The following is a 25,838-nucleotide window of genomic DNA, read 5'->3' on the forward strand; positions in this document are numbered from 1 at the left end:
ATTGTCAGATAATGGAATTCATTGTTTTTTTTAAGAATTGGTGTTATGCACAAACTTATGCACAAGCTAAATTGAAACAAAAAATGGTTTGTATATTTGTCATACCTTTTGTACTTCTTACAATAAAACTTGGTAGCAAATAAAAATAATAAAAACAGCCATTTTAAACTGCTTTCTTGGTGATGAATTACTATCCTAGCTATTTTTCTTTTTACTTTAATGTAAAACAAATGTAATGGCAGTGAGGAAAGTAAAATATAACTAAGTAGCAAGTTTTAGCAGAATATGTCTCAAGTTTTCATTTGAAGGGACTAGTTTTCAGGCTTCAAATGTTTAAAAAAAGTAAATAGAGACTCATTGAGCTGAAAAGTTCCATAATACACATTTAGTAAGCTCTTGTTAATTGACTGTGGTAAACATTGAAGACCCAAAAATGGACAAGGCACGGGCAGTCCTTCCTGAAGCTTACAGACTGAGACTGTGAAAAAGGTTTGTGTAGCCAGTTGCTGATAATCTGGGGAGGAACAAAGGTTTCACATTGGAAATGATGCCTGAGTGGCACCAAAAGTTGATGCTGGCCAGTCATTCAAGGAGAAACACTTTGTGTGTGCAGTGGTGTGCAATTAGGAAAGAGCACACAGGAAAGGGCTGGAAGATTGGTAAGGCCACTCCTGGAACAATGGCTTTCAAACATTTGGATCATAACCTATAGAAAAAAACATAACAGCATGACCTGGTGCACACATAAACACACGAAGACACCTATTACATATATTGGAAGCTTAAATTTCACATTAAAATGATGCTCTGTGCCGCATACATGTTTTCTTTTTTATTTCCTCCACACTTTGAAAGTAACTGCTGGCAAGCCACTAAATTGATTTCAGAACCCCATTAATAGGCCATGACTTACTGTTTGAAAACAATTAGCAAGGTGAAGGGGAATGGAGGTAAAGGAGCCCCGAGGTGAGATCCAGAAGGGCTTAATATACCATATAAAGGAGTTTTAAACCATCGAAGGATTTTAAAGAGGGAGATTGTTTTTGTACGACCACATGCATACTAGACCAGAGTGAGACGAAGCAGCTCCTGAGATGCTACAGCTGTCCTTATTCACAATCTTAAGAGTCTCTAGAAACTCCTAAAGCATCTACCCAAAGTGCATCGGGAATGGAAGAGAGCAAAACAATCCAAGGCCAACGGAAGTGAGCTGCCTTGGCGAGCCTGCTACAGTACTAGGTGGGTGGTAAAGAATAGGAATCTCCAGGCAACCCCAGGGAAGTGCAGGTGATCCCGGGCACCCGCCTCTCCTCCGCGACGGTAGGTGGCGCTGTGGCCGGGCGCAGGCGCCGGGGCCGCGCGGCGCCGCTCTCTGGATGTGGTGGGGAGTTGGCAGAAGGACCTGCGGCGGGCCCATTCCACAGCCTCTCTGGCCTCGGCTCCCTCCGTGGCTGACCGTGTGTGCGCTCAGTCCGGCACCATGGGGAAACGGGACAACCGGGTGGTGAGTACCAAGTGGGGAAAGCAGTGGGGTGACGCGGGGCTGGGCAGCAGGAGAACGGGATCCCTCGCTCTTCTCGGCGGGGCCTGAGGGTCAGCGGCGGCGCTCGGACCTCGAGCCTGGAAACCCAGCAGCCCCCCACCCCACCCCACCCCGCGTCGGCCCCATACGCGCGTGCGCCGCGCACGCAGTTGGCGCCTTCGAGACCCCACACTCTCTTTCCTCTTCTCTCCTGTTTTCTCTACACCCCCTCTCACTGGCGCACTCTCTGGCAGTGCTCTCTGGCATCCTTCCCTCCCACACTCGGGCCAGCGGTGCCCAGTTTCCAGAGCCTCAAGGGCTCGAGTCCCCTGCTGTAAATAAGTCCAAAGTCTGAGCTCCTCTCACCCCCTATGGGGATCGTCCTCTAGCTCCGCGCCCCTCCCGTGCTCACTCGGGTGGGATGGAGGCCCTGAGGCCTCCGGCGCAGCCCCTGCACCCGGGGGCCTGCAGCGCGCCCAGTTGTAGCGGCAGGCGGGCTCCCGTTTGAGAACCAGAATGGAAGCATTTGGCTTCGTGCCCCAGCGCCCAGCACTGCCTGGTACCTGGTGGGCCCTGTGAAGGAATGAATGGCCTGATAATCGTTGACTGCAGTCAGGTACAGACTAGAATGTCAGTTTGGGTCCTTTGGGAGTTGAGTGACCTAGGATAAGTTACTTTTCTTCTTTAAGCCTCTATTTCTTTATCTCTAAAAGGGGATCAGTGTTGTCCGTAACTTTGCAGAATAGTTGAGACTACAAAAGGCAAGGTGGCCGGGCGAGTGCTTGAAAGTTATTATTCTAGTTAATAAGATAAAAGTGATACAGAAGTAACTAATGGCAGAAGGAATAAGAAATCATATCTGATAGAAATTTGAGGTTCTGAGGGCATTTTGACAGGCAAAGATAGGAGGAAGATCTAGATGACTACTAGCATGGTTTGGAAAGCCCAGGTTATGAATCAGATTGGATGGGCCATAAACTTACGGGATTAGCAATAAATTTAGGTTGCAGCTTTACAGTTTCTAGCCTTGGCTATGATAGAATTTTAAATCACTGAGCAGGAAAATGAAAAAAGTAAATGCGGTTGAAGCTAATGTACTAAATTTAATGAACTAGCTTTTTTTAAATTAAGCGATCATTTCCTTTGCGGGTTTGGGGTGGGGGGGTGAAGTGCTAAAAGAGCTTTACTTTTATGAAGTATTTCCTATCTTCAAAACGTTTATTTTAACTTTATATAGTCTTTAAAATTAAAGATGCCTAGGAACCACAGTGGTGAACTTTGATTACAAGGTTGAGGAATGTTCTTTTCTGCTTTCCTGGCTGTAGGTCAGACCTTGTGGTATCCTGATTGTCAAAGAGTTGGTATGGTGTTCTCCTGGAACATCCTTAAGTTTCAGGTGTTGAGTGTTTTGGCTCTTTAATGACCTTAGGTCTTAAGGGTTTATAAATCACCAAACCTTGGGTACAGTTTTCATGCAGAAACCTAAGATGTTTTGTTTTACCGGCAAAAGGTGTTGGTCTACACATCCTTTTAAAGCATTTGAAAAACTTCAAATTAGCTTCATTTACTAGAGCATATTGATAATAACTTTGGGCTCTACTTATTACTTGGTATCTTGTCTTAGCACAGGGTGTTGTGGTAGCATTTTATATGCTCTTGAAAGGTTGTGGAAAGGAAACCAGGAAATTGAGAGGTAGAAGACAGAGATTGACTAATTCAGTCTCCTTGCAATGGAGGAGGAGATGGAACTGTTTAAACTGGAACCAAAATAACCCCCAAAATTTGGGTCATCTGATACTTAGTTCAGTATATCGTAACTCTTAATTTTAAATAAAATGAACATTTGCTTCTGAAAGTAATGGCATTTTTTCTTTTTTACAAAAAGATAAAATTCATAGTTTTAGAGATGACAGAATTGCTTTCTAAAAAGCCATAAACTTAAGGTTGAAGGGTTTTTTTTTTAAAAATAGGCTTTACTCTTTAGAGCTGTTTTGGTTTCACAATGAAATTGAGCAGAAAGGACAGAGAGTTTCTCATGCTCCCTGCTCAGAGACATGCTCAGCCTCCCCTGCTTTCAACCCCCACACCTGAGCCGTATGTTTGTTACAGCTGATGAGCCTACACTGACACATCATTTTCACCTGAAGGCCTCAGTTTACATTTGGGTTCACCCTTGGTATTGTACGTTCTTTAACAGTTTTGTGTTGTTTTGTTTTTTCACTGAACATTTTAATTCTTGAGATTTGTAAAAGGCTCTTAAATTCGTGCTAGCCACCCTTTGTGCCCACTGTTTCCCAGAAGTTTCCTTCGTGTTCTTTTCTGTTACTGAAACAGATATATCCTCTAGATAAAAATAGGCAATCAAAGTAACAGATGAAGTTCTGCACATTTTGTGCTTCGCTTCGCTGCATTGCTCTTTTCCTAGCTGCCCACTTATATATTCCCTTGAGCTGAAATTGCTGTCCTGAGTTTCAAAACAAATCCTTTTCTGTTATCCAGTGCAGCAAATTGGAGCCACAGACAATTCTAGTTACATGTGAATATGAGTGATTTAAAAGGTCACAGTATTTAAAGGATTAAGTCATAGACATTTTAAGAAATTGCACAATTTCTTTATTTTGATCGATGCCCAACCACCCATGCCTTAATGTTAGGAGCGTTATTTTTCATACCTATGCAAAATAAATGAAAGAGCTTTTTTAACCTTTGTGAAACAGTTTTTCTGTTTTTAAAACCTTTCTTTTGTGCATAGTAAAAAAGGAGTACTGTTGCTTAATGATTATGAGCAGAGTCATAATCAGGTGTTTTGCAAGGAGCCTGTAAGATGCACTTCATAAATATTGCCATTATAATTGAAATAAATGGAGATATTTGGAGTGTACTTAAGCAGACTGAAGATAGTATTTATGGTCAAAAGCTTGAAAGTTAAGCCTTATTTCATATTAAGTGATAGCTCATGTAATTGTACCATAACTTGTCTATAATTAATAGTCCTTAGCATGCGAATATACTACTTTATTTCATTTTCCTCTGAAAAGTAAGCGATGAGTTGGTATGACATTGGGAATGCAGTTTCACAGTAGACATTAAAACACAAAAATATTAATGTACTTTTAAGATATATGCTCAGAAATTTAAAGACTGTAAAACATGGTAAATGTAGTGTTTAGAGTTTTTTTTTAAATTAGAATGAAAAATTACTGCTCTACTATCTGAATTTTTATGTGAAGACAATTCAGCTCTCTAAATTAGAGTGGCAGTATTGTGGTTGAATTTTTTTTCATTTTGTTTACTATTAATGTTATGGTAATGTTTGCATGTAGTATTTTCTTTCTTTTTTTATTGAGTTACAGTCAGTTTACAATGTTGTGTCAATTTCTGGTGTACAGCACAATTTTTCAGTCATACATGAACATATGTACATTCATACTCCTATTTTTCACTGTGAGCTACTACGAGACCTTGAATGTATTTCCCCACGCCGTACAGTATAAACTTGTTTGCGTGTAGTATTTTTGTTTTATAAAGGTAATGAGTAATTTATTTGGTTTTTTGTTTGGGTTTTGGGGTTTTTTAATTGAAATATAGTAGATTTACAAGGTTGTGTTTGTTTCAGGTGTACAACAAAGTGATTCGGTTGTACATATACATATATATTCTTTTTCAGGTTCTTTTCCATTATAAGTTATTACAAGATACTGAATATAGTTCCCTGTGCTGTACAGTAAATCCTTATTGTTTATTTTGTATATACTAGTGTGGATGTGTTAATCCCAAGCTCCTAATTATCTCTCTCCCCCACCCCTTTCCTCTTTGGTAACTATAGTTTGTTTTCTATGTCTGTGAGTCTGTTTCTGGTTTGTAAATAAGTTTTTTTTTTTTTTTTGATTCCACATATAAGTGATACCATATGATATTTGTCTTTTTCTGTCTGACTTACTTCACTTAATATGATCATCTCTAGGTCCATCCATGTTGCTGCAAATGGCAGTATTTCCTTCTCTTTTATGACTGAGTAATACCACATTGTGTGTATACACCACATCTTAATCCATTCATCTGTCGTTGGACATTTAGGTTGCTTTCATGCCTTAGCTATTATAGTGTTGCTGTGAACATTGCAGTGCATGTATCTTTTTGAATTCGTTTTCTCCAGATATGTGCCCAGGAGTAGAATTGCTGGATCATTTTGTTAACTATTTTTTGTTTTTTAAGGAGCCTCCATATTGTCCTCCATAGTGGCTATACCAGTTTACATTCCCACCAACGGTGTAGAGGGGTTCTTTTTTTTCCACACCCTCTCCAGCATTTATCATTTATGGACTTGTTAATGATGGCATTTCTGACTGGTGCGAGGTGATGGTTTTGATTTGCATTTCTCTAGTAATTAGCGATATTGAGCATCTTTTCATATGCCTGTTGGCCATCTGTGAGTTACTTTTTAAAATTTTGTCCAGTGTATGAAATGATTAAAAACTGACAACTGTCTTTACATTTTGTTGCACATGCATCTAGAATTTTTTTTTAATTTTTAGCCATTTATTAAAATGGCATCTGTTTCTTGGCAACTTGCTTTTGCTTTTCACCTGAGAAATCTTGGACATCTTTCCATGTCAGTAATTATAGATCTACCTTGTTCTTTTCAATGGCTACATAGTATTTCATTTTGAGAGTATACCTCAGTGTATTTAATGAATCTCAATTTGATGGCTATTTGAGTGTTTTCCATTTTTCCTATTTTAGTAATATAGTTTTGAGCATCCTTGTATATATTTATAGCTTTGGAAATTAAGTTTTTACTATTTTAAACTTAAAATATTTTACCATTAAGTACTGCTAAAGTTATGACATGATACCAAAGAAGTGAGAAGGTGACAGATATTACACTCCTGTTTTAAAAGTAAGGATCTTAGCTTGCACATTGTACTTGCTTTTGGTTATTATAGTTGTTATTGTCATTCATTGGACCAACAACTGCTCCATTGTGGTCTCTGTTGGTTGTCATTTCCGCATGAACTGACTGAAATTCTCAGCAAAAGCATGAAATAAAGGAATGAAATATTTAAGGTCATAACACTTGATATAAAAAAATTACTATATTCCTCTGTCTTCAGAGTTGCATTTGATATCCACATGTAGCCCTGATTCTGTGAATGTCTCTAACCTTAGGCGCTCTAGCATTAATTCCTGCCTGTAAGAAAGTTATATTAAAGGTTTAACTTTTTCATCTCACGTAATTAGGCAGTATCCAATTGAATGCAGATAGTTCTCAGTGTGTTGTTTATAGTGGTTTTATATTGTTTACTCTGCTGGAGAAATCTGGAAACATTTGTTATAAAGGTGGGGATTTTTGTCACTTTTACAGATTTTGTTAAATAAAATGCAGCAGATACATTGTACTCTTCTTTTGGAATGTTATGTTATTTGGTTTAAGGCCTTAAAATTAACCTTGGTAATAGTCATTTTAAACCAAAATTCTTTTTATTTAAAAAGTGGAAGAGTTTTTATAAATGACTTAAATTTAATTTGGAAAACTGAATGTGAGGATCAAGGGGTTGAAACTGAATTAAAGACCAGATTTTTTAATATCTTTTTCAAAGTGAATTCTAATAAAATAACACCTCTTTGCTAGACACTATCATTAACAAAGAAACCTACTTTATGTTGTCTCAATATGTTTTTAGAAAAAGTGTCTAAAAAATGTGTTTTTCTGCTATAGTAAGTCTAGTATACACAGCTTAATATAATTTTTGTGGTCTCTTTATTATGTGGAAATAAACATAACATAAAATTTCACTGTTTGAACCATTTTTAAGTGTATAGTTCAGTGGCACTAAGTACATTTACAGTGTTGTACAACTATCACCCCTATCCATTTACAGAACTTTTTCATCATCCCAAACAAGAAGCTCTGTACGCATTACGCAATAACTTCCAGCCCCTGGTAAACTCTGCTTTCTGTCTCTATGAATGTACTTATTGCAGGTTCCTCACATAAGTTGAATCATACAGTATTTGCCCTTTGATATCTGGCTTGTTTTACTTAGTATGCTTCCAGAGTTCATGTGTGTTGTAGCATGTATCAGAGTTTTATTCCTTTCTAAAGCTGAATGATATTGCACTGTATTATATATCACATTTTCTTTATCCACTCATCCACAGATGGGACATTTGGGTTGTTTCCACCTTTTGGCTGTTGTGACTACTGCTGCTGTGTACATGGGTATACACGTATCTGTTTGAGCCTCTGCTTTCAGTTCTTTTTCAATTCTAGTTAGAGGTGTGATTTTTGGATAATCTGGCAGTTCTGTCTTTAACCTTTTGAGGAATCATCAAACTTTTTCAAAACAACTGCACCATTTTTAATTCTGACCAGCAATGTGTAAGAGTCCCAGTTTCTCCACATCCTTAATGATGCTTGTTATTTTGTTTTTTGATAGTAACTGTTCTAATGGGTATGAGGTGGCATCTCGTTTTGATTTGCATTTCCATAATGACTTGTGACATTGAACATTCTTTTACATGCATATTGGACATTTGTGTATCTTTTTTGGAGACATGTCCGTTTAAGTCCTTTGTGCATTTTTGAATTGGGTTGTTTGGGTTTTTTGTTGTCAAACTGTAGGGTTTCTTTATGCACTGTGGATATTAATCCTGTATCAGGTATGTGATTTGCAAATATTTTCTTCCACTATGTGGGTTGTCTTTTCTTTCTTTCTTTATTTATTTTTTGGTGTTATTTTGGTTTTTTGGTGGTGGTCTCTTGTGGATTGTCTTCTCACTCTTTTGATAGTGTTTTTGATGCACAAATGTTTTTAATTTTGACGGTCTTGTTTATCTATGATTTCTTTTGTTGCCTGTGCATAATTTAATTTTTGATGTTAACAGTTTGCATGTAAATTTGCTATCAACATGGCACTGTATTTCCTGAAACAGAAGATTTGGTGCAGTAAGCAATGAATTTAGAGTTAGGTCTTCTTTAACTTCTTTGAAACTGAGCTTTTTTGTTTACCATTGAGCTTAGTATTACTACCCTCAGCTTTATTGGGCTTTGGGAGGAAGCACTATAAAGCTATCTTACAATAGAAAAGAGGTATCACTATTCATCAAATCTCTGGTAAAAACATTTTCTGTGAAATAGTGGTATTACTCATATCCCAAATTTTTGAGGCTTAATGGAACATTGAATTTATTTTTTGTAGTGAAAAGTTGACTAATCAGATTATTCATGCTTAGACATAGTACACATTTATAATAAAGATTGATTGATGAGTAAGCAAATGAACTTTTGCAGTTTTAATGGTTATTTTATTGGAGTTAATTTTGTTTTTTCCTCAAGGCCTATATGAATCCAATAGCAATGGCGAGATCAAGGGGTCCTATCCAGTCTTCAGGTCCAACAATCCAAGATTATCTGAATCGACCAAGGCCTACCTGGTATTTGTGAAACGATTTACCTATTTATATGGTTTTCATAAACTTTTTGAAGGTTATTGTTACAACTTTTATTGATTGCCAGGCAGTTGGTAGATACATAATTTTTCGAAGTGGTATCTGATATGTGCTTTTCTGTTGAATGTATAAAGCACATGCGTGAGTGTAAAGCAAACGTTAGAGAACGCACTACCCAGCATAGCTAAAGCTCTGCCAGGGAGCCTTTTATACCAAACACACCTCCTAAAAGAGACCTTAACCGTGCAGTGTTCTAAGCTATTTAAATGGTAGGTTTGAATAATTTCACCCCTCCCTGAGATGTAACTAGGTGTTGAGAAAGATAATGTTAGGCCTTGTTTCCAGTTTTATCTGCTGGCTTTTCAGTGAGTTAGAATTTCCCATTATAACATTTTTGTTTGAAATTGTTTGTTTTGTTTTGCCCTTGTTGAATGGCTCTGATGTTTTGTAAATAAAGCACCAGAGCACTGACATTATTTTTTAGTATGTCTTGTTATTAAACACCTATACTCCTGACGTAACGTAAGACAAGCTTCAGAGTTGTTAGCTTTGGACTCCTCCTAAGGGCCCCTGAGAGCTGGGCAACTTAGCTGCAAATTGTGTTGTTTACACATAACAGAATTCTTCCTTTGAGTTAGCTAGGAAGTCAGCTGTGTCTCCCTCTTCGAATGTTCATAAGTGCTATTGTTTACTGTTGCAGCATACCAGAAAATAAATTATCCCAAAACAAAGTACACTTTATCTTTGAAATTGAGGAGAAGGGATGCACTTTAAAGGGGAAGTGCTTAAGCAAGTGTATGACGTGTGGTCAGAGGTCCCCAAGACAACTCTCAGGTTGGGTAATTCACTAGGATTCACAGAGAGTTGTACTCATGGGCAAGACTGCCTACAGTGAGAGGATAGCAGCCGCAGTCAGCAGAGGAAAAGGGTGCTTGGGGCAAGGTCCAGGGGAGACTGGGTGCAGGCTTCCAAGGCTACTTCTGCAGAGTCACACAGGATGCATTTAATTCCCTTAGCAGTGAGTTGTGATAACACGTGTGAGATGTTGCCAGCCAGGGGAGTTCATTAGTGATTCAGTGTGTCCAGGTGTTTTTTATTGGGGACTGATCAGATTCTTCCTGTCCAATGGCAGAATTCCAGAGTTCCAGAAGGAATGCAGGTGTCCATAAAATCTATAGCGTTTGTATAGACAGGCACAGTGAGCCACTGTTACCAAGCGGTGATACCAGAATCCAGCCAGGGCCAGTGTTTCTTGTAAGCAAGTACACTATAAAATGGGTGACTTAGTAAGAGACTGTAGTAACTCAGTCAGACAGACCTTAACTCACCCTAACACTGAAACTCCTAGCTTTGTGATCTTAGATCTCTTACCTTCTCCAAGCTTCAGCTTCTTAAGCCCTAAAATGGGGGTAAAAATACTACCTTTTCTCATAGGATTGTTGTGAAGATTAAAGGAAGATGTATTTAAAGCAGTACCTGTTATATGGAAGAACTCAAATGTTTGGTGTATTGGTTTTTATAATCCATTTTTAGAAGAGGAGTGACTAGTGTTAGCTAATAGGCTTTATTTAATTGATTTACAAGGATATGAACAAAGAAATGTTAAATGTAAACGCTGGAACTGGTATGGGAGTTTATTAGGATATTTAAGAAAAATTTATTTATGAAATTTTTGTTGTCTTGTTTGTAAAGCCTCCATCTCCAATTTGAGTTGCTTGAAAATTTGTACATTCTACTTTTTAAGGGAAGAAGTGAAAGAACAACTAGAAAAGAAAAAGAAAGGCTCCAAGGCATTGGCTGAATTTGAAGAAAAAATGAATGAGGTTTGTAAATTGTGCCTTTAAAAAAAAAGACTAATTTTTTTCTTATAATAAGAAAAATGAAATCATTTTTTAATAAACCACAGATTTGGGCCAAGCTCTTTAGGTTTAAAGGGGCTCTGTATTTTGGAAGTGTTTTTGTTACATTGAGAACAGGTTTGTATATAAATATTTGATTTCTTAAAAAAGAAATAGAGAAAAGCCATCTTATAATAATTTAAATTATCTTAAGGTTCCTCAGTGTTAGAGTCTTCCCTTTTCTCCCTTCGTCCCCAAGCCCCTGTCTTATCCTGGAATGTCCATGGTAATGATTGCTTGTTTTGATTGCAAACATGTATGTGGTATTTCAGCCACAGTATGGAGTAATTCAACTTTTACTGTCTGGAGAGACAGTTGTTAAAAAGAAAAAAGTTCTCAGACTCAATAATAATACCTACTCTTCCTTTCGTTATACAGTGAAGAACTCCTACCCTTTAATATTCTCTTCGAAAGGAGCTAGGAGAGGCTTCTTTGGTGACAGGGTAAAGGATTCTGGCATCTGCATTTTGACTGTGATTAGAGGCTGGGATGGGTGAGACGTGGTAGAGGATGGAAGGGAAGGCAGCAGTGGCTGTCTCTGTATATTTAGATGTACTAGAAGGGGATGGATAGCCTCTGATGGTGTTTATAACTTTTCTGCAGAACTGGAAGAAAGAACTAGAAAAACACAGGGAGAAATTATTAAGTGGAAGTGAGAGTTCATCCAAAAAAAGACAGGTAATGCCATTTTTAGTTTATTGCTGTTCTTAATCTCACAGTTGGGTTTTCATAGTAATGGTGTGCACTATTAGTGGATACATTTGAAAATACGACCTTAATTGGATTTGTGCTTTTATGTGTTTGCTTTTAGAGAAAGAAAAAAGAAAAGAAGAAATCTGGTAGGGTGAGCAAAAGTTTTCCATTTTTCTAAATGTTGCAATCAAGAGCCTACAAAAAAAGTGAGACTAATTTGTATAACCTGAATGCTAACTCTAGATGAGTCAAGGAGCCTGGGGTCCTTTGGTAGTTATGGGTGGTTTTGTTCTGTTAGTGATAAAAGAAAGGTGCCACCCTCCTTATAACCTGGTAACTCCTTTATTACTAATAAAGAGGGAAAATTGACTACTGTGCCACATCTGTTGTTACTTTGTTGTGCTTTTTGTGTTTGTATGTATGAGACGATGTGAGATTTGACATTTTAATATTTAAGTGTTAGAAATATGGCATCTGTTTCTCAGACACTAGATTGGTTTCTTTAAGCATTTGAGAGACTTAGTAAAAGAAAAAAATTCCTGCATCTCACAAGCTTTCATTGTTTTGTGCTTGGTCAAGTATTCATCTTCTTCTTCATCAAGCTCTGATTCTTCCAGCAGTTCTTCGGATTCTGAAGATGAGGTAATGTTTGCCTGTAGTGATTCATGAACTAATATGTCTCTGATATCTTTAATGAGAAGAGGAAACCCATTGTGAAATATCTGTTAGAAATGTTTACTTCCAAGTCTTGATTAATTATCCATAACTGAGAGCACTGACATGAATAAATAACCAGATATTTAAATATTGGTTATGTGTATTTTTTAGATTCCTAAATTTGTCTTGTTCATTTAAAAATATTGGTAGAAGAAATGGATTTAAAAATCTAAAATGCTCCTTTATATAAGAATTACATTTAACTCAAATGAATTAACTTTTTTTATAAATCAAAGTGATGTAAATTACATTTAAAATATTAATTAAGTAAAACATACATATTTAGAAACTGGTCCTTTCATTAAGTTTTGTTCATTGATAAAGTTTTGATGTAAATAAAATGCATTGTTACATTTTTGTAACAGAAAGCAAATGTTTTTTTAAATCTTTTATATAGGATAAGAAACAAGGAAAAAGGAAAAAGAAAAGGAAGAGCCGTTCACATAAATCTTCTGAAAGCTCCATGTCAGAAACTGAATCAGACAGTAAGGTAAAATTATTTAGATGAGTAACATTTTGGATAGCAGACATTTAATTAGGTTTTTCTTTTAGTTCTTTCTATCTTAAATTGCTCTTGATTTAGAAGTGAGATACTGTTTTTGTACTTGGATGCTCTGTGCCACTTCATTGATGTATTTGATAATATTGTACATATAGCACTTAATTGTTCTCTAAATACTTTCACATACAGGTCTCTCCATGTCTCATCATTTTTATGACAGCTTTATGATATAGCATAGCAGACATTGTTTTTCCCATTTTCATAAATAATTGGGAGTTCAGAGAAAAAATATCTTACTTAAATTCATATAGCTAGTATTAGAATTGGAAGTTGAATCTGTCTTCTAATATCTGATCCAGTGTCCTTTCTGCTCTACTGTACCTAAATCTGTTCTGTACTATCCAGAATTGTCAGGTGCAGTTAACTTTCAAACATTAGTGGGAATAAGAAATACATGCAGGTTACAGTGAAAATGTAGATTCCTAGGACCCATCTCCAGAATCTGATTTAATGAGTCTGATTAGGCTCAAAAGTAGATTTTTTTAACAGATGTTCTCTGTGATTCTGATGCATGGTGTCCATGGGCCACAATTTGACAAGCGCTGTCCTGGGGTTCCAGGAGAACAAAGAACTATATGATTTTATGGCAGATGCTACTTGCCCTACTGAGATTTCTTCTGATAAAATGCCTGGTGTCTAGAAAATATTCGGTAAATGTTGGTTTTCTCTATCTCAAAGGAGAAGAACCAGTCTAGTGATCCTGATAGCTAACATTTATTGAATGCCCACTATGTATTAGGCCCAGTTCCAAACACTTGACTTACTAACAGTCCTCTCAAAAACTCAGCGAAGTAGTTATTTGTTTATCCCACTTTATGGTGAGGGAAGGGCTCAGAGAGGTTGACAGCTAGAACTGAGAGATTCAAAAGCAGAAATTCTTGCCTCCCCACCTTGTAAGGAGAGTAGGGAAATCAGATTGATGTCTGCGCAGTGTAAATTAGAACTCCAGTGCATATGACCGCTATAGGCAAAAATAAGCAATAGCATAAAGTCTTATTCTAAAATAAACCATGTGGTTATGCAGACAATATCTGTCATTTTAGATGTAGATAGATTTGACATACAGCCAGACAAATGAAGTGTCATTTCTTTACAAGCACGAATATACACAACATATATTTCTCCTTTATTTTCAGAATAAAATTCTGATACGAAGTAAATTTTTATCAGTCATAGAGTAAATCTCCGTTTTGGTATTTTTGTCCTTGTGCTATAATGCTGTATCTTTCAAATTTAAAAGTGATACATATTTGTTTTTTAGGATAGTTTGAAAAAGAAAAAGAAGTCAAAGGATGCAACTGAGAAAGAAAAGGTAATTTATACTATACAATGCCCTAAGATACTTAATTTACTTCAAGAATTACTTTGAGAAATTAATGAGGTATTCCCCTTTTTAACTTAAGAGATTTCTTTTGCTTTTATGGGATTTCCTGTTGATTTAAGGATATTATTTATTGTATTCATTATTGAGGGTAAAAGACAAGAAGAGTATTTCTGCAGAGAATTTCAATTTGTGTAGATTAATGGATTATCTCAGATTAAAATTCAACATAATGAAGATTTTAAACATTTCCCTTGTTTCCTCAAGTCATTTTAAAGAACGTCCTTTTAATTAAAAAACACAGACTTCTGTTTCACACTGAGCATACATAGATAATTTTGAAAAATCTTTTTTCTACTCTAAGTAGATGTTTTAATCTTTATTTATAGCTTTTCTTTGCTTAATGCTAAATTTAACCCTACCTAAGTTCTTGATTTACATTTAAAAATCTTCCTGATTATGAAAAATGAAGAAAAGCCTAAAGAAAGCAAAATACTAATAAAAGGAAACTGAAGACCAGTATCACTATATTTTATTGTCTTTTTATATCATTTCTTAAAAATTAAGGTGAAATTCACATAATATGCTGTTAACCGTTTTTAAATTACAATTTGGTGGTATTTAGTGTATGTACAGTGTTAGGCATTAATCACCGCTCTAGTTTCAAAACTTTTTCATCATCTCATTAAAAACAACTCATATCCACTGAGTAATTAGTTCCCTTCTTGCCATTCCCTGGTAGCCTCTAATCTGTTTTATGTCTCTATGGCTTTGTGTGTTCTGCATATATCATATAAATTTATTTTATTTTATTTTCCCTTAACGGAGGCACTGGGGATTGAACCCAGGACCTCATACACACCAAGCATGCACTCTACCACTGAGCTATGTCCCCCAGCCCCCTGGATATATCATATAAAAGCTGTCATGCTATATGCAACCTTTTGTGTCTGTCTTCTTTCACTTAGTGTAATGTTTTCGAGGTTCATCCAAGTTGTAGCATGTATCAACATTTCATGCCTTTTTACAAATGCATGTAGTATTCCATTGAATGTGTATACCACAATTTGTTTATCCATTCATTCGTTGATGGACATTTGAGTTGTTTGTATCTTTTGGCTAATATGAATAATGCTTCTGTAAATATGCATGTTTCTGTGTGGACATAGGTTTTCATTTCTCCTACGTGTATACCTAGAAGTGGTTTTTTTTTTTTAACAAGTTTGCAAATAAAACTCTATTAACACACTAAAAAAAGAAACCATATTGACCACATTGGTTTAATTCCAAGTATCCAGGGATAAGAAATTTATTGAAATAAATTGTCATATTAACTAGTCAAAGGAAAGAAATCATGTGATTATTTTAATAGTTGCCAAAAGGGTATAATATAATTTCAACAGAAATTTATGATTTTCAGAGCCATTATAAAATAAGAACAAGTGATTACTTTCATGTTTTTAAAAAATTTGTGAAACTAAAAACTGGTAGTATATAAACATGAAATATTAAAACAACTGTACTCTGATGTTGAAGTACTTTTCAAAATAATATAAGGTACACATATAGACACACATAATAAATAATATAATACACAAATACCCATATACATACCAATTAGAATTAACAAGTAATGTACATTTTGTTATATTTGCTTCAGGTCTTATTTTATTCAGTGGAGGGGAAAGTCCTAGGCACTCTCTCCTTCCTTAAAGGCAGCTGTTTCTGCATTTATACATTCTTATTACATAAGTATGTGTTCATAAATAGTCATATTTTGTATTTTCAAAATGGTATCATTGTGTTTCCTTCCGAAACTTGTTTTTTCACTCAACATTGCTGTTGATGTTTATCCTTGTTGTTACAAGGATAAAGTTGTTTCTTTTGCTTATAATATTCCTTTATTTTAATTCATCACAGTATGTATTTTTGTTCTCCATTTATGGATATCTACATTATTTTCATTCTTTAGTAACACAAACAGTGCTGCAATGGCTATCTGTTACCTACTTCTCTTTTTCCTTAAGTTATCATTAATTTTCTAAATATACCTGGAACTATAATTTCTAGGTCCTGGGCGGTACATACATTTAACTTTGCCTACATTTTGTTCAACCAAAGTGCTTGTTATTAATTTGTACCCCTATTAGTAATGTATGACAGTACCCTTATTCTACATGTATACTTGTCACACTGTGAGACTTCCCTTTTAGCCAGTTTAACATGTGAAGATATTTATTTGCTTATTAGCCATTCACATTTCATTTTCTGAAAATTGCCTATGCTTGATCTTTGCCTGTTTGTCTGTTTGGTTTTTTAATCTTGCTAATACGAAAGAGTTACATACTTTGGATGCCAGTCTTCTTTCAGACACACGATTAGCATCTTTTGGTCTATGGCATCTCAATCTTGTGTAGGATGTCTATTATTATCTTAGAAGGTTTTAATTTTAAGTCATATATATCGATCATTGTTCTAGCTCCATTTTTATTTTAAATTGTTCTGAAAGTGCTAGGCAATGCAATACCTAATTAGAAAATATAATGGAAGAAAATATTTCATTTGTAATAGTAACAAAAAGTATATAGGAATATCTTAAAGAAGTGAGCAGGATTATTTGAAGAAAACTATACAAATCTATTCAGAGATGCATGAAAATTTAATAAATGTTCCTGTGTATGACTTGCCCTACGAGAAGTTAAAACATTTTTCATATGCTTTGATTAAAACCATATATGTGGTACAGGAATAGAGAAAACAATGAAACGGTGTAGAGTTCAGGTGAAAATTTATAAGTATTTGTGGAATTTAATATATGATAAAAATAGTGTTTCTTGGGACAAAATGACTAGCCATTTGGGAAATATAAAGTTGAATTCTCCTTAAGGCCAGATAAATTCTGAATAAGTCAAAGATGTAAACGTATGAAAATGCAACTAGAGAAAGACAGGGTAAATATAACATTGTAGTGGGAAGGGCCTATACCTCAAAACTCAAATTTTTGACCACTTAATTCAAATTCTGAATGGCCAAAAGATACAGATTACGAAAAATAAACCATGAACAAAGTTTAAATATAATGAACAGACCAAGACAAACAGCTAGGAATACGTAAGACAAAAACTTGGTGATCTTCAATACTTTAATGAAAGCAAATACCTCACATATACATAAAAATAGGTAAAATACATGTTTAGGCAATTCTTAAAGAAAATATGCAGTGTATTCTAGTAATCTCAGATTGTTATGACTGATAACTTGATTAAAGAGGCTTTTTGGTAAAGTTTGATTCATGAATGAAATAAACAATTGTGAGGGTTGTGGGAGAGTGAGAAAATCATTTGGATGAAGGCTACTTTGGCCTTTAATTAGCTGTTATTGTTAGATAAAGATTTTTACCCTCACATACCCTTTACTCTATTTCAACTTTGTTTTTAATAGCAAAGAACCCATATGCCTGCCCTCCAGAGGGAGATGGGTTAAGTAAATTGTATCAAGGGCGGCCAAAAATGACGGTGTAGTTGGCATGGAAAGATACTATTGAGTGAGAAAAGCGGGTTCCAAACAGCAAGTATTTATGTAAAATTGTACATAACACACACACACAGATGTTTCCCAAAATCCCTGTGGTGGGATTTGGATGAATTTTCTTACAAATTTTTACCAAAATAATAAAGCCATTTGCAAAACAAAATTAAATCACCTATAATCTAACACATAGATTATCACTGTTAGTTTGTTTTCTTGTTTTATTTATATCCTAAAATTGGGTTCGTGCTATATAAAAAGGTTTATGTCATTTTTTCTTTGTAGTATTAGGTGGTGAGAATTTTTTTCCATTTTGTAGTTTTGTTGTTTTTATTGTTAAGAACTACTTCATACATAGGGAGGAAGTAAATCGAAAATAGTAAAATGACAACCAGTGTATTCCCTGTGCAGCTTTAATAAATTTTAACATTTTGCTATGTTATTTCAGATATTTTCAAAATGTTTTATTTCTTAAAATATGTAAGTCCTTGAGTACTCCTCCCAGTCTTCCTCGACTCTTCTTCCCCAGAATTATGTATACTTATCATTAATTACTTAGAGATTAAGGGTGGTGTTTTTTATGTGAATTTAGCACTTTAAATACACTTAAGGAACTACTGTGCAGAGATCTTTTTAGATCATTACAAATAACTACCTATTGATTTTCTTTTTTGCAACACTAGGCCTTTCTGATCCAACCCTGAGTAGAAACTGGATAAAAGAGTTAGACTGCAGAGGACCCGAATCTTAATACCATATAGTTTCTTACGACTCTTTAAAATTCTGTCATGTGTAGTTAAAAAAAATAAGGAGGATATTACATCTAAATGGATATAGTTATTTCTTTTCAAATTATTTAATAAAAGCTTTGCTTTATTGGAATTAGGAATTAAATCCTGATAAATGTCACCAATTTTAGACATCTCTAAAATGAAAATGAGTAATTTTTGTGATAATTGGAAAATTTTGAAAATAGGACTTAAAAACATAAAATTTGTTTGTCATAGTATTATATCTTTCTGATTCAATATACATGTATTTATTTTTCACAGGACATTAAAGGACTCAGCAAAAAAAGAAAGATGTATCTTGAAGATAAACCTTTATCGTCTGAGTCTCTGTCAGAATCAGATTATACTGAGGAGGTAAGTTCATAATCAAATCCATTTTCTTTACCTTAAGATGTTTATTTGATTTCACTAATATGAATTATTTTTTTTAATTTTATAAATATTTGATTTACTCACTTTTCTAATATAATATGAAAAAATGCTATTTTAGCATGTTGTATATTTTTATAGAAGATAATAATATGGCTTTTATTTTGATAGTCATATTTCCACATACCTTTCCAATCCAGATCTTTTTATTCTACTATTTTCTTTTAATTGATGACATGAAAGATACTGTATAATATATAGCATATTAAAACCCACCATTCCCTTGTTTTTGTTTAGAGCTCCTCTTGAAGGAATAGAAAAATGATGAGGTAGAGCAGAAATGTTGGCATAACCTCAATTTTCCTCTCTAAAATGAGGGAGTAGGGTTAGATCATCTATACAGTCCTTTTCAGCTCTAATAGCCTTGTCTTAGATTTTGTACTCTATTGGAATTAGAGTCCATTCTTAGTTAAGTTTAGGCCTATAAGTTAATCATCTTTGAAGTATTTCTCTGGTTGGACTTGATTTCCTCATTTGTAAAATAGAGCCGTTATTGTCCCCATTTTGTAACAGTATTTTTGTAATCCTCCTTAAATGAAATTTGTAGCTAATATAGCCTGCCTATACACATTTTTATATTATCCCCTAACAGAAATAAAAATTGAACACAAGGAAATAATAACATGTAATTTTAATAAAATTATATTTCACTACATAAGCACTTGAGTATAGTAACACCAGAAGACAAAATATTAAGATGTAACAAAATTCAGGCTGTAGCGGGTGCATTTATGTATGCCCTTCAAAAACTGCATAGTAGTAGTGTTGTCTTCAGTGACACTTTCGAAAATGGCGGATAGTTCTCAGTAAAGCTCTGAATGAAACAAAATAGTCTTCCCCCTATTTATATGATACTGCTCTTCTGGGACATTCACTGTACTGTCATCCTTTGACATCTGTGGAGGATTTATTCCAGGACCCCTGTGGATACCAAAATCCGCAGGTTCTCAAGTCTCTTATGTAAAATGGCATATTATTTGCATGTAACCTATGCACATCCTCCCGTATACTTTAAATCATCTCTAAAATACATATAATAACCTAATACAATGTAAATGCTCTGTATAAATAGTTGCTGGCATGTGGCAGTTTCAAGTTTTGCTTTTTGAAACTCTTTGGAATTTTCACCCCCAGACATTTCTGATCTGCAGTCAGTTGAATCCACGGATGCTGAACCTGTGGATATGGGGGGCCAACTGTATCTTAAAACTCTATACAATTTAAATGTCGATGCTCTTGTACATAAGATAAGAATTGTCACTTTTATTAAAGTGTACGTATGTTCCTTACAAGAAAGAAAAAAACCTTAAAATGCTATACAAAATACTTTGTATTCATATTTTAATAAATTTAGTTTCTGTATTATAATTGGGTTGATTACATGAATGTCAAGCAGGCTGTTCAAAAGTTATATATCAGGGCTATCCTAGACGTTGCACGACAACACCCCCTGTTTTGGCCTGGCTAATATGGGTGCAACACAGCGACTGACCCTGCCCCTCAGTCACTGTGATGACAAGAATAACCACAAACACAATAATTTTCTAAGTGCTTTCAAGAGAAAGCTACCGCCCCCCTATTGAAAGCTAATGGTCTCTAACGCTTATATGTTCTATTCCTTTAGTCTATTATTTGTGCTATTGTTAGTTACATTTTCATATATATAATATGTAGTCATCTAACAGGTAAACCACAATTCAATATTTAGGCAATTTTTGTCCTTTAGTATTCTGTTGTATTAATTATGTCTGTCTTAATATAAAATGTTACATTTGGATTTAACGTTAAATACACATGGCTTTAGCAACTTTGAATTTGATTTAAATCCAAAGTATCACACTTTAAATATCGAAATATTACTGGGGTCATAATTTTTACTTCAAAAGATTTTAATCAGTTCACTTATACTGAATATGCTATAAATGTGAGTGTGTGTGTGTATGTGTGTATATATATATCTACCCTTTATTAAACACCATAGACTAAGAGGAACACCTACTATATTCCAGGCACTCCTCCTTGAGGGTAGATATTATTTACATTTTACAAAGACAGTGAAACTGAGGGTAGTACATAGCAGAGGTAGGATTCAGAGCTGATGTTTTTTATCAGCTGTACCTCACTGTTGTTTTTAGATGCTAAAAGAAAATATAAGCGAAGCCCTCTAGAGATTTAAATTTTTAATTTTCTTTCCTTTAAATGTTTTTCATTGAATCCTTATTTTGATATAACAGGGGTTTAAGGTATATAACAAGGCATTTAAAATATTATTTTGTTGTCACAATTTTTTTTGCATAAAAATTTTAAAGATGCAAGGTATATTAGGGAATTTTTTAAAATGACTTGAGTATAAGTTACGTATTTATCTTCTCCATAAATCTTAACTTTTTAGGTACGAGCAAAAAAGAAGAAAAGCAGTGAAGAACGAGAAAAAACAACAGCAAGTATCACTTAAGTTTTTACATGACAACAGTATAGCTGTTTTTGTTTAATACAAAGTGACTCATGGTAAAGCATGATTGCATTTACTGGGAACGAATATTTATTGTGAAAGGGTGGTGTTCAGCAGCTTCATTTAATGGGTTGGAGAAAGCTAAATTGGCTCAGGTAAAAGAAAGAATACCCTAGTAGCAAACATCTCTGTTTCCATTTCAGTATTTTACTGTTAAAAATGTAAGCTTAAACTTTTGTTTGACTTTCTTAAGCTCTAGTAGGAAACACAAGAGTAAAATATGATGATTCCCTCCATCTTTGACAGTGAGTCCCTCTAGATCAGCAAACCTGCTCAGAATAGAAAAGGGCTCTCAGAGCACAGGCTGCAGCAAAAAATAAGCAGGACTATGACAACATAGATGATTTGCTAACAAAGGCAATTCTTTTGATCATTTCTAAAGCCAGCTCTGCTATTACACAGATTGAGAAGTAGGAAAGGAGAAAAAAGGAAGAGGTGAATAAGGAAAGTGGAAGTTGTATCCAATGAGAAGCAGACCAACCTAGACAAAGTATGTAACAGGTGATCAAAGAGTAATGCGGATCGTAACGGGAAAGTAATTTAGGAGCACTTACAGAAGTGTGGGCTATGGCCTTTGAAAGCATTTTCTTAGGGAGAGGTAAAAGCAAAATGAAATGACTTTCTTGGTGCTTCAGGTGTGGAGCGTGGAATTAAAGCAAAGAGTAGAGTCAGATAGCTTAGATATTTGGTGTAACTAAAATGATGAATTACTGATGCCATTTACTAGGATGGCTAAGAAAGGATTTGGAGAGAAAAATTAAGCATTTTTTATGGTAATTTTAGATATGTCTGGTAGGGCTGCAGTCTTGAGTTCAGAGCACAGGGCTGGATATGAAGATTTGATATGAAAGTGGTATTTAAAGCATGTGACTCGGAGAGCATGTGGAAAAGAAGGGAAGAAAGCCCCAGAAGGTTGAGCAGAGGAAGAACTACCAAAAAAAATGAGGTCTTTGTGATAGAAGAAAAGCAGCAGAGTGAGGCATCATGGAAGCCAGGAAGAAGTGTTTTAAGAACAGACTGGTTTACTGTTCTTTTATGAAAAAGTAATCTATACTCAAAACATTTTTTAAAGCCCCAGCCTGAGATTCTGGACTCTGTAACAAAGTGCCTGTGTATTTGGACTTGTAATGAAAAGAACAGTAAATATTTGCTTAGAGCCACAAAGTGGTGGTAGAGGCCTTGGGTAGGGGTGGGAGGAACTGCAGAAAGTTCTGATAGATGAGGAAATGGATAGGAAGCTTTGCTTTTGCCACCTTAACGTGTATCTTCTCTTTTCTTGCTTTTTACTTTCTCTTGAACATCAATAAGTAGCGTATCATTGATACCACCTTCCCGCATACCTGTTTTCTGAAAGTTCTGCCGTCTCTTTTACAGAAATAGAGTCAGATTTCAGCAAAATTCTAGCTTCCTTTGCCTAGTCACAATTCGACCACTTTTACTAGGCTTCAGTGACATTTTCCTTTAAAAATCAAGCATATGTTTTACTAAGCTAAATAAGACTTTTCTGCTATACATCAATATTTTGTACCAGTTAGCTGTTAATTTAATAATTAGGTTTACCAGTCTAAGAAGTACATATCTGTTCCTGTTTACTTAAAAGTAGCAGGCTTAGTGTATTCGTTCTCTGAAGACTATCATTTTACAAACAATTGTGTTTTGCTGTGATGTGATGATTCCTTTGCAGTAACTACAATCACTTCACCTTTAGAAATTAGATAACATGAAGTATAGCAATTTATACCATAATTCAATAGAATTTATTTTCTACAAAAAATTTTATTAGCAGCTACACTCATGTACTAATGACTTAGAGTTTTCCCTTATCTTTTTGAAAATTGACAAGCACTCTCTTGGTCCTCATATTTATATTATCAAGACTTTGGGAAATGTTTTCAGTAGCTTACTTGCTTGTGTGAATTGTTTGAAATAACTAGTAGCTTAGAAGTACTCATGGTAAAGTTGTTTTTAATTTGCAGGTTTTCATGTAGATACATCTAACATGGAACTATCTTTTCAGGAAAAAACAAAAAAGAAAAAGAAGCATAAGAAACACAGTAAGAAGAAGAAAAAGAAGGCTACTTGTTCAAGTCCTGACTCACCATAACATAAAGAAGAATCAGGATTCACTTAAAGAAAGTGCAATGTCTAGGGAAATTGCAACTGTGAAATTATGACATATTTACTAAAGTGCATGAATTTTCTTGTTTTTAGAATTATTCCTGGACTATTCAGTAGCCACTCAGATGCCGCTGTGTGAAAGGGCCATAACTGTTGCCTGCTGCTTGAACATCTCTTTTTTTCTCTTCCAGTGCTTAATAACTCTGGGAGATAATAATATACTGCAGTCATACTAGTGGTTAAGATATTTGGGAATAAAGTTAATTATTTTTGACTAGAAGTATCTAATGATAAATCAACAGAAATTGAACCTGGGTACATCATTAAGATGTAATTAGAAATGAACAGATGACTCTAGTTAACATTTTTGAAGTAGGGATTACATTGATATTTCAAAATCCTTACTCTGTAGATAAGTGTATTTTGATTTTTCCACTTTATACTTTTATTTACCTGGGGAAGGAGCTTTTAGGGTTGGGGTGGGGGGGTGGTTTGCTATCACTTTAGCTAGCAGAATAGTGTGCCTTTATCCTCACACATCTTATTTTTGTGGACACAGTAGCCATGCTTCATGGAGAGGTCAGAGCTGGGTATGGCAGTCTTGCCCTTTACTGAGCTTAGTGACATCCTTGGACTCTCGTATGCTACTTTGAGTGAACCAGAAAAATAGCCTTTTGCAGCATGAGAATGCCCGAAAGCTCTGGGATTTACCTCCACTTCAATAATACTGAATGTTTTTTAGCATTAGAATGTGTTATAACATTTGAACTAATTTTGACTACACTTTGGCCTTGGAGAGGAATCATTTCAAATAGACACTGGTACTTTTTGAACTTGATAGCTAAAGATTCTAAAATGCATGTTTTATACTGTTACATTTTAACCAGTCAGGAAATTTTTATGTAACCAGTGATAGTTATTTTGTTTTTTGTATGAATTTTGTTTAGGCTGTAATGTTTAGCTTTTTATTAACCCCTTATTCTTGCTATCTTAAATTCCATACTGTGTTTAACAGCATACTTGCCAAGATATTTAGCATGTAAAAAGCAGGTTTTTGATGTTTTGTTTTCATTTTTTGGGTTTTTTTTTTTTTTAACAGCTTCATATTGAAGCTGAGACTTACCATAAGCAAGTTAAGTGGCAGGCTTGGTATGCTGTGTCTTGTTACATGAAGCTCTTGCCAGAATCTTAGTAAATACAACATTTTAAAAGTTTGTCTTTATATATTCACAACAAATTATAAGTTTAAATTTAAGTGAGAATTACATTATTGCTTTTCCTGTGTCATTTACTAAGATTTTGTGATTCATATCTCCTGCTGACTTGTTTACTAGTAATGTTAAAAAGAATTGAGAAATCATTTTCACTTTAGCTTTTTATATAATCAGGTAACATGAAATATAATTTGATGTATAATTTTGCCTGTTATAGAGGGTGTGCTAATTATAGTGGTATATGCACAAAACATTTTGGCATGACAAGAAGCTGAATAAATAGCTATTTTAATTAAAAATAGCTGTGTTTTTATCAGCTCCCTTTGGGTCACAAGTAAAGTTAAAGGTTAAGAAACACTAACTAGGTGTTAAGTGGTAGATGGATAAGACATGTCCCCGAGTTCTTAGCTGTAAAAATAATACATTTCTTGGTAAATTTCCGTAAATTTTATGCTTAAAGCTTCATTATCTCTCCTAATAAAAAACACCTACATGCTCTTGAGTACAAAGCAAGTTTGAGAGACATTTTGTTTCCAAAAGGAAGTTTCTCAGTAGTGTTATGAAAGTGCAAAAAGATAAGTTCATCAGGTTATTTGTTGATCAGTTTTGCTATGAACATAACATGTACTTTTGCTGACTGCTCCAGTATATGATGATTATGTCCCACTGGAAGCAGCAGTTCAGACTGGAGAAGAAAGTGATTTGGCAAAAAATTGTATTGTTTCCGGATTGTGTTGACCAGGAAATACCATTTTTATTGTTCTCTTGTAGCCTTAACAGTCTTCTTATAAGGTATACGAAGAAAATTTGACCAGTTGATGGCATGTGCAAGTTAATAACCTCTCTTAGTTTCTCAATCCACCAAACCACTCTTTTTCTTCAATAATTATATACCAATTTTATAAACATAAGGCATGTTGTTGGGATGATGATGCCAAGGTAACTGCAACAAAATTGATGAGTGTCTGGATAGAAAAATTGAATTTATACCTGGTGCTACCTTTTTCTGGTTATTTTGGATTTATTTGGTTGCCCTTCATATGTTTAGATGTTTTAAATACCCTAAGAGTATCTGAATTTA

At 34.8% G+C, this 25,838-nt stretch overlaps 1 protein-coding gene and 1 non-coding gene across 2 annotated transcripts; one reads left to right on the plus strand and one right to left on the minus strand.

Annotated features, from left to right (window-relative positions):
- The first annotated feature begins 1,353 nt into the window (after window positions 1–1,353).
- Window positions 1,354–25,056, plus strand: FAM133B (family with sequence similarity 133 member B). Its single transcript, XM_032484006.1, has 11 exons — window positions 1,354–1,504; window positions 8,862–8,959; window positions 10,719–10,797; window positions 11,476–11,550; window positions 11,684–11,716; window positions 12,145–12,207; window positions 12,680–12,772; window positions 14,106–14,156; window positions 18,746–18,838; window positions 21,306–21,353; window positions 23,443–25,056. Exons 1-11 carry the CDS (start codon window positions 1,481–1,483, stop codon window positions 23,527–23,529), a joined length of 744 nt encoding a protein of 247 aa, XP_032339897.1. The 5' UTR covers window positions 1,354–1,480; the 3' UTR covers window positions 23,530–25,056.
- On the minus strand, window positions 14,989–15,060 carry TRNAT-GGU. The gene has a single exon. It is a non-coding gene; the product is annotated as a tRNA-Thr (tRNA).
- Window positions 25,057–25,838: the final 782 nt, after the last annotated feature.

Source organism: Camelus ferus, chromosome 7, assembly GCF_009834535.1.
Source record: "Camelus ferus isolate YT-003-E chromosome 7, BCGSAC_Cfer_1.0, whole genome shotgun sequence".
In the NCBI taxonomy this organism is placed as follows: Eukaryota; Metazoa; Chordata; class Mammalia; order Artiodactyla; family Camelidae; genus Camelus; species Camelus ferus.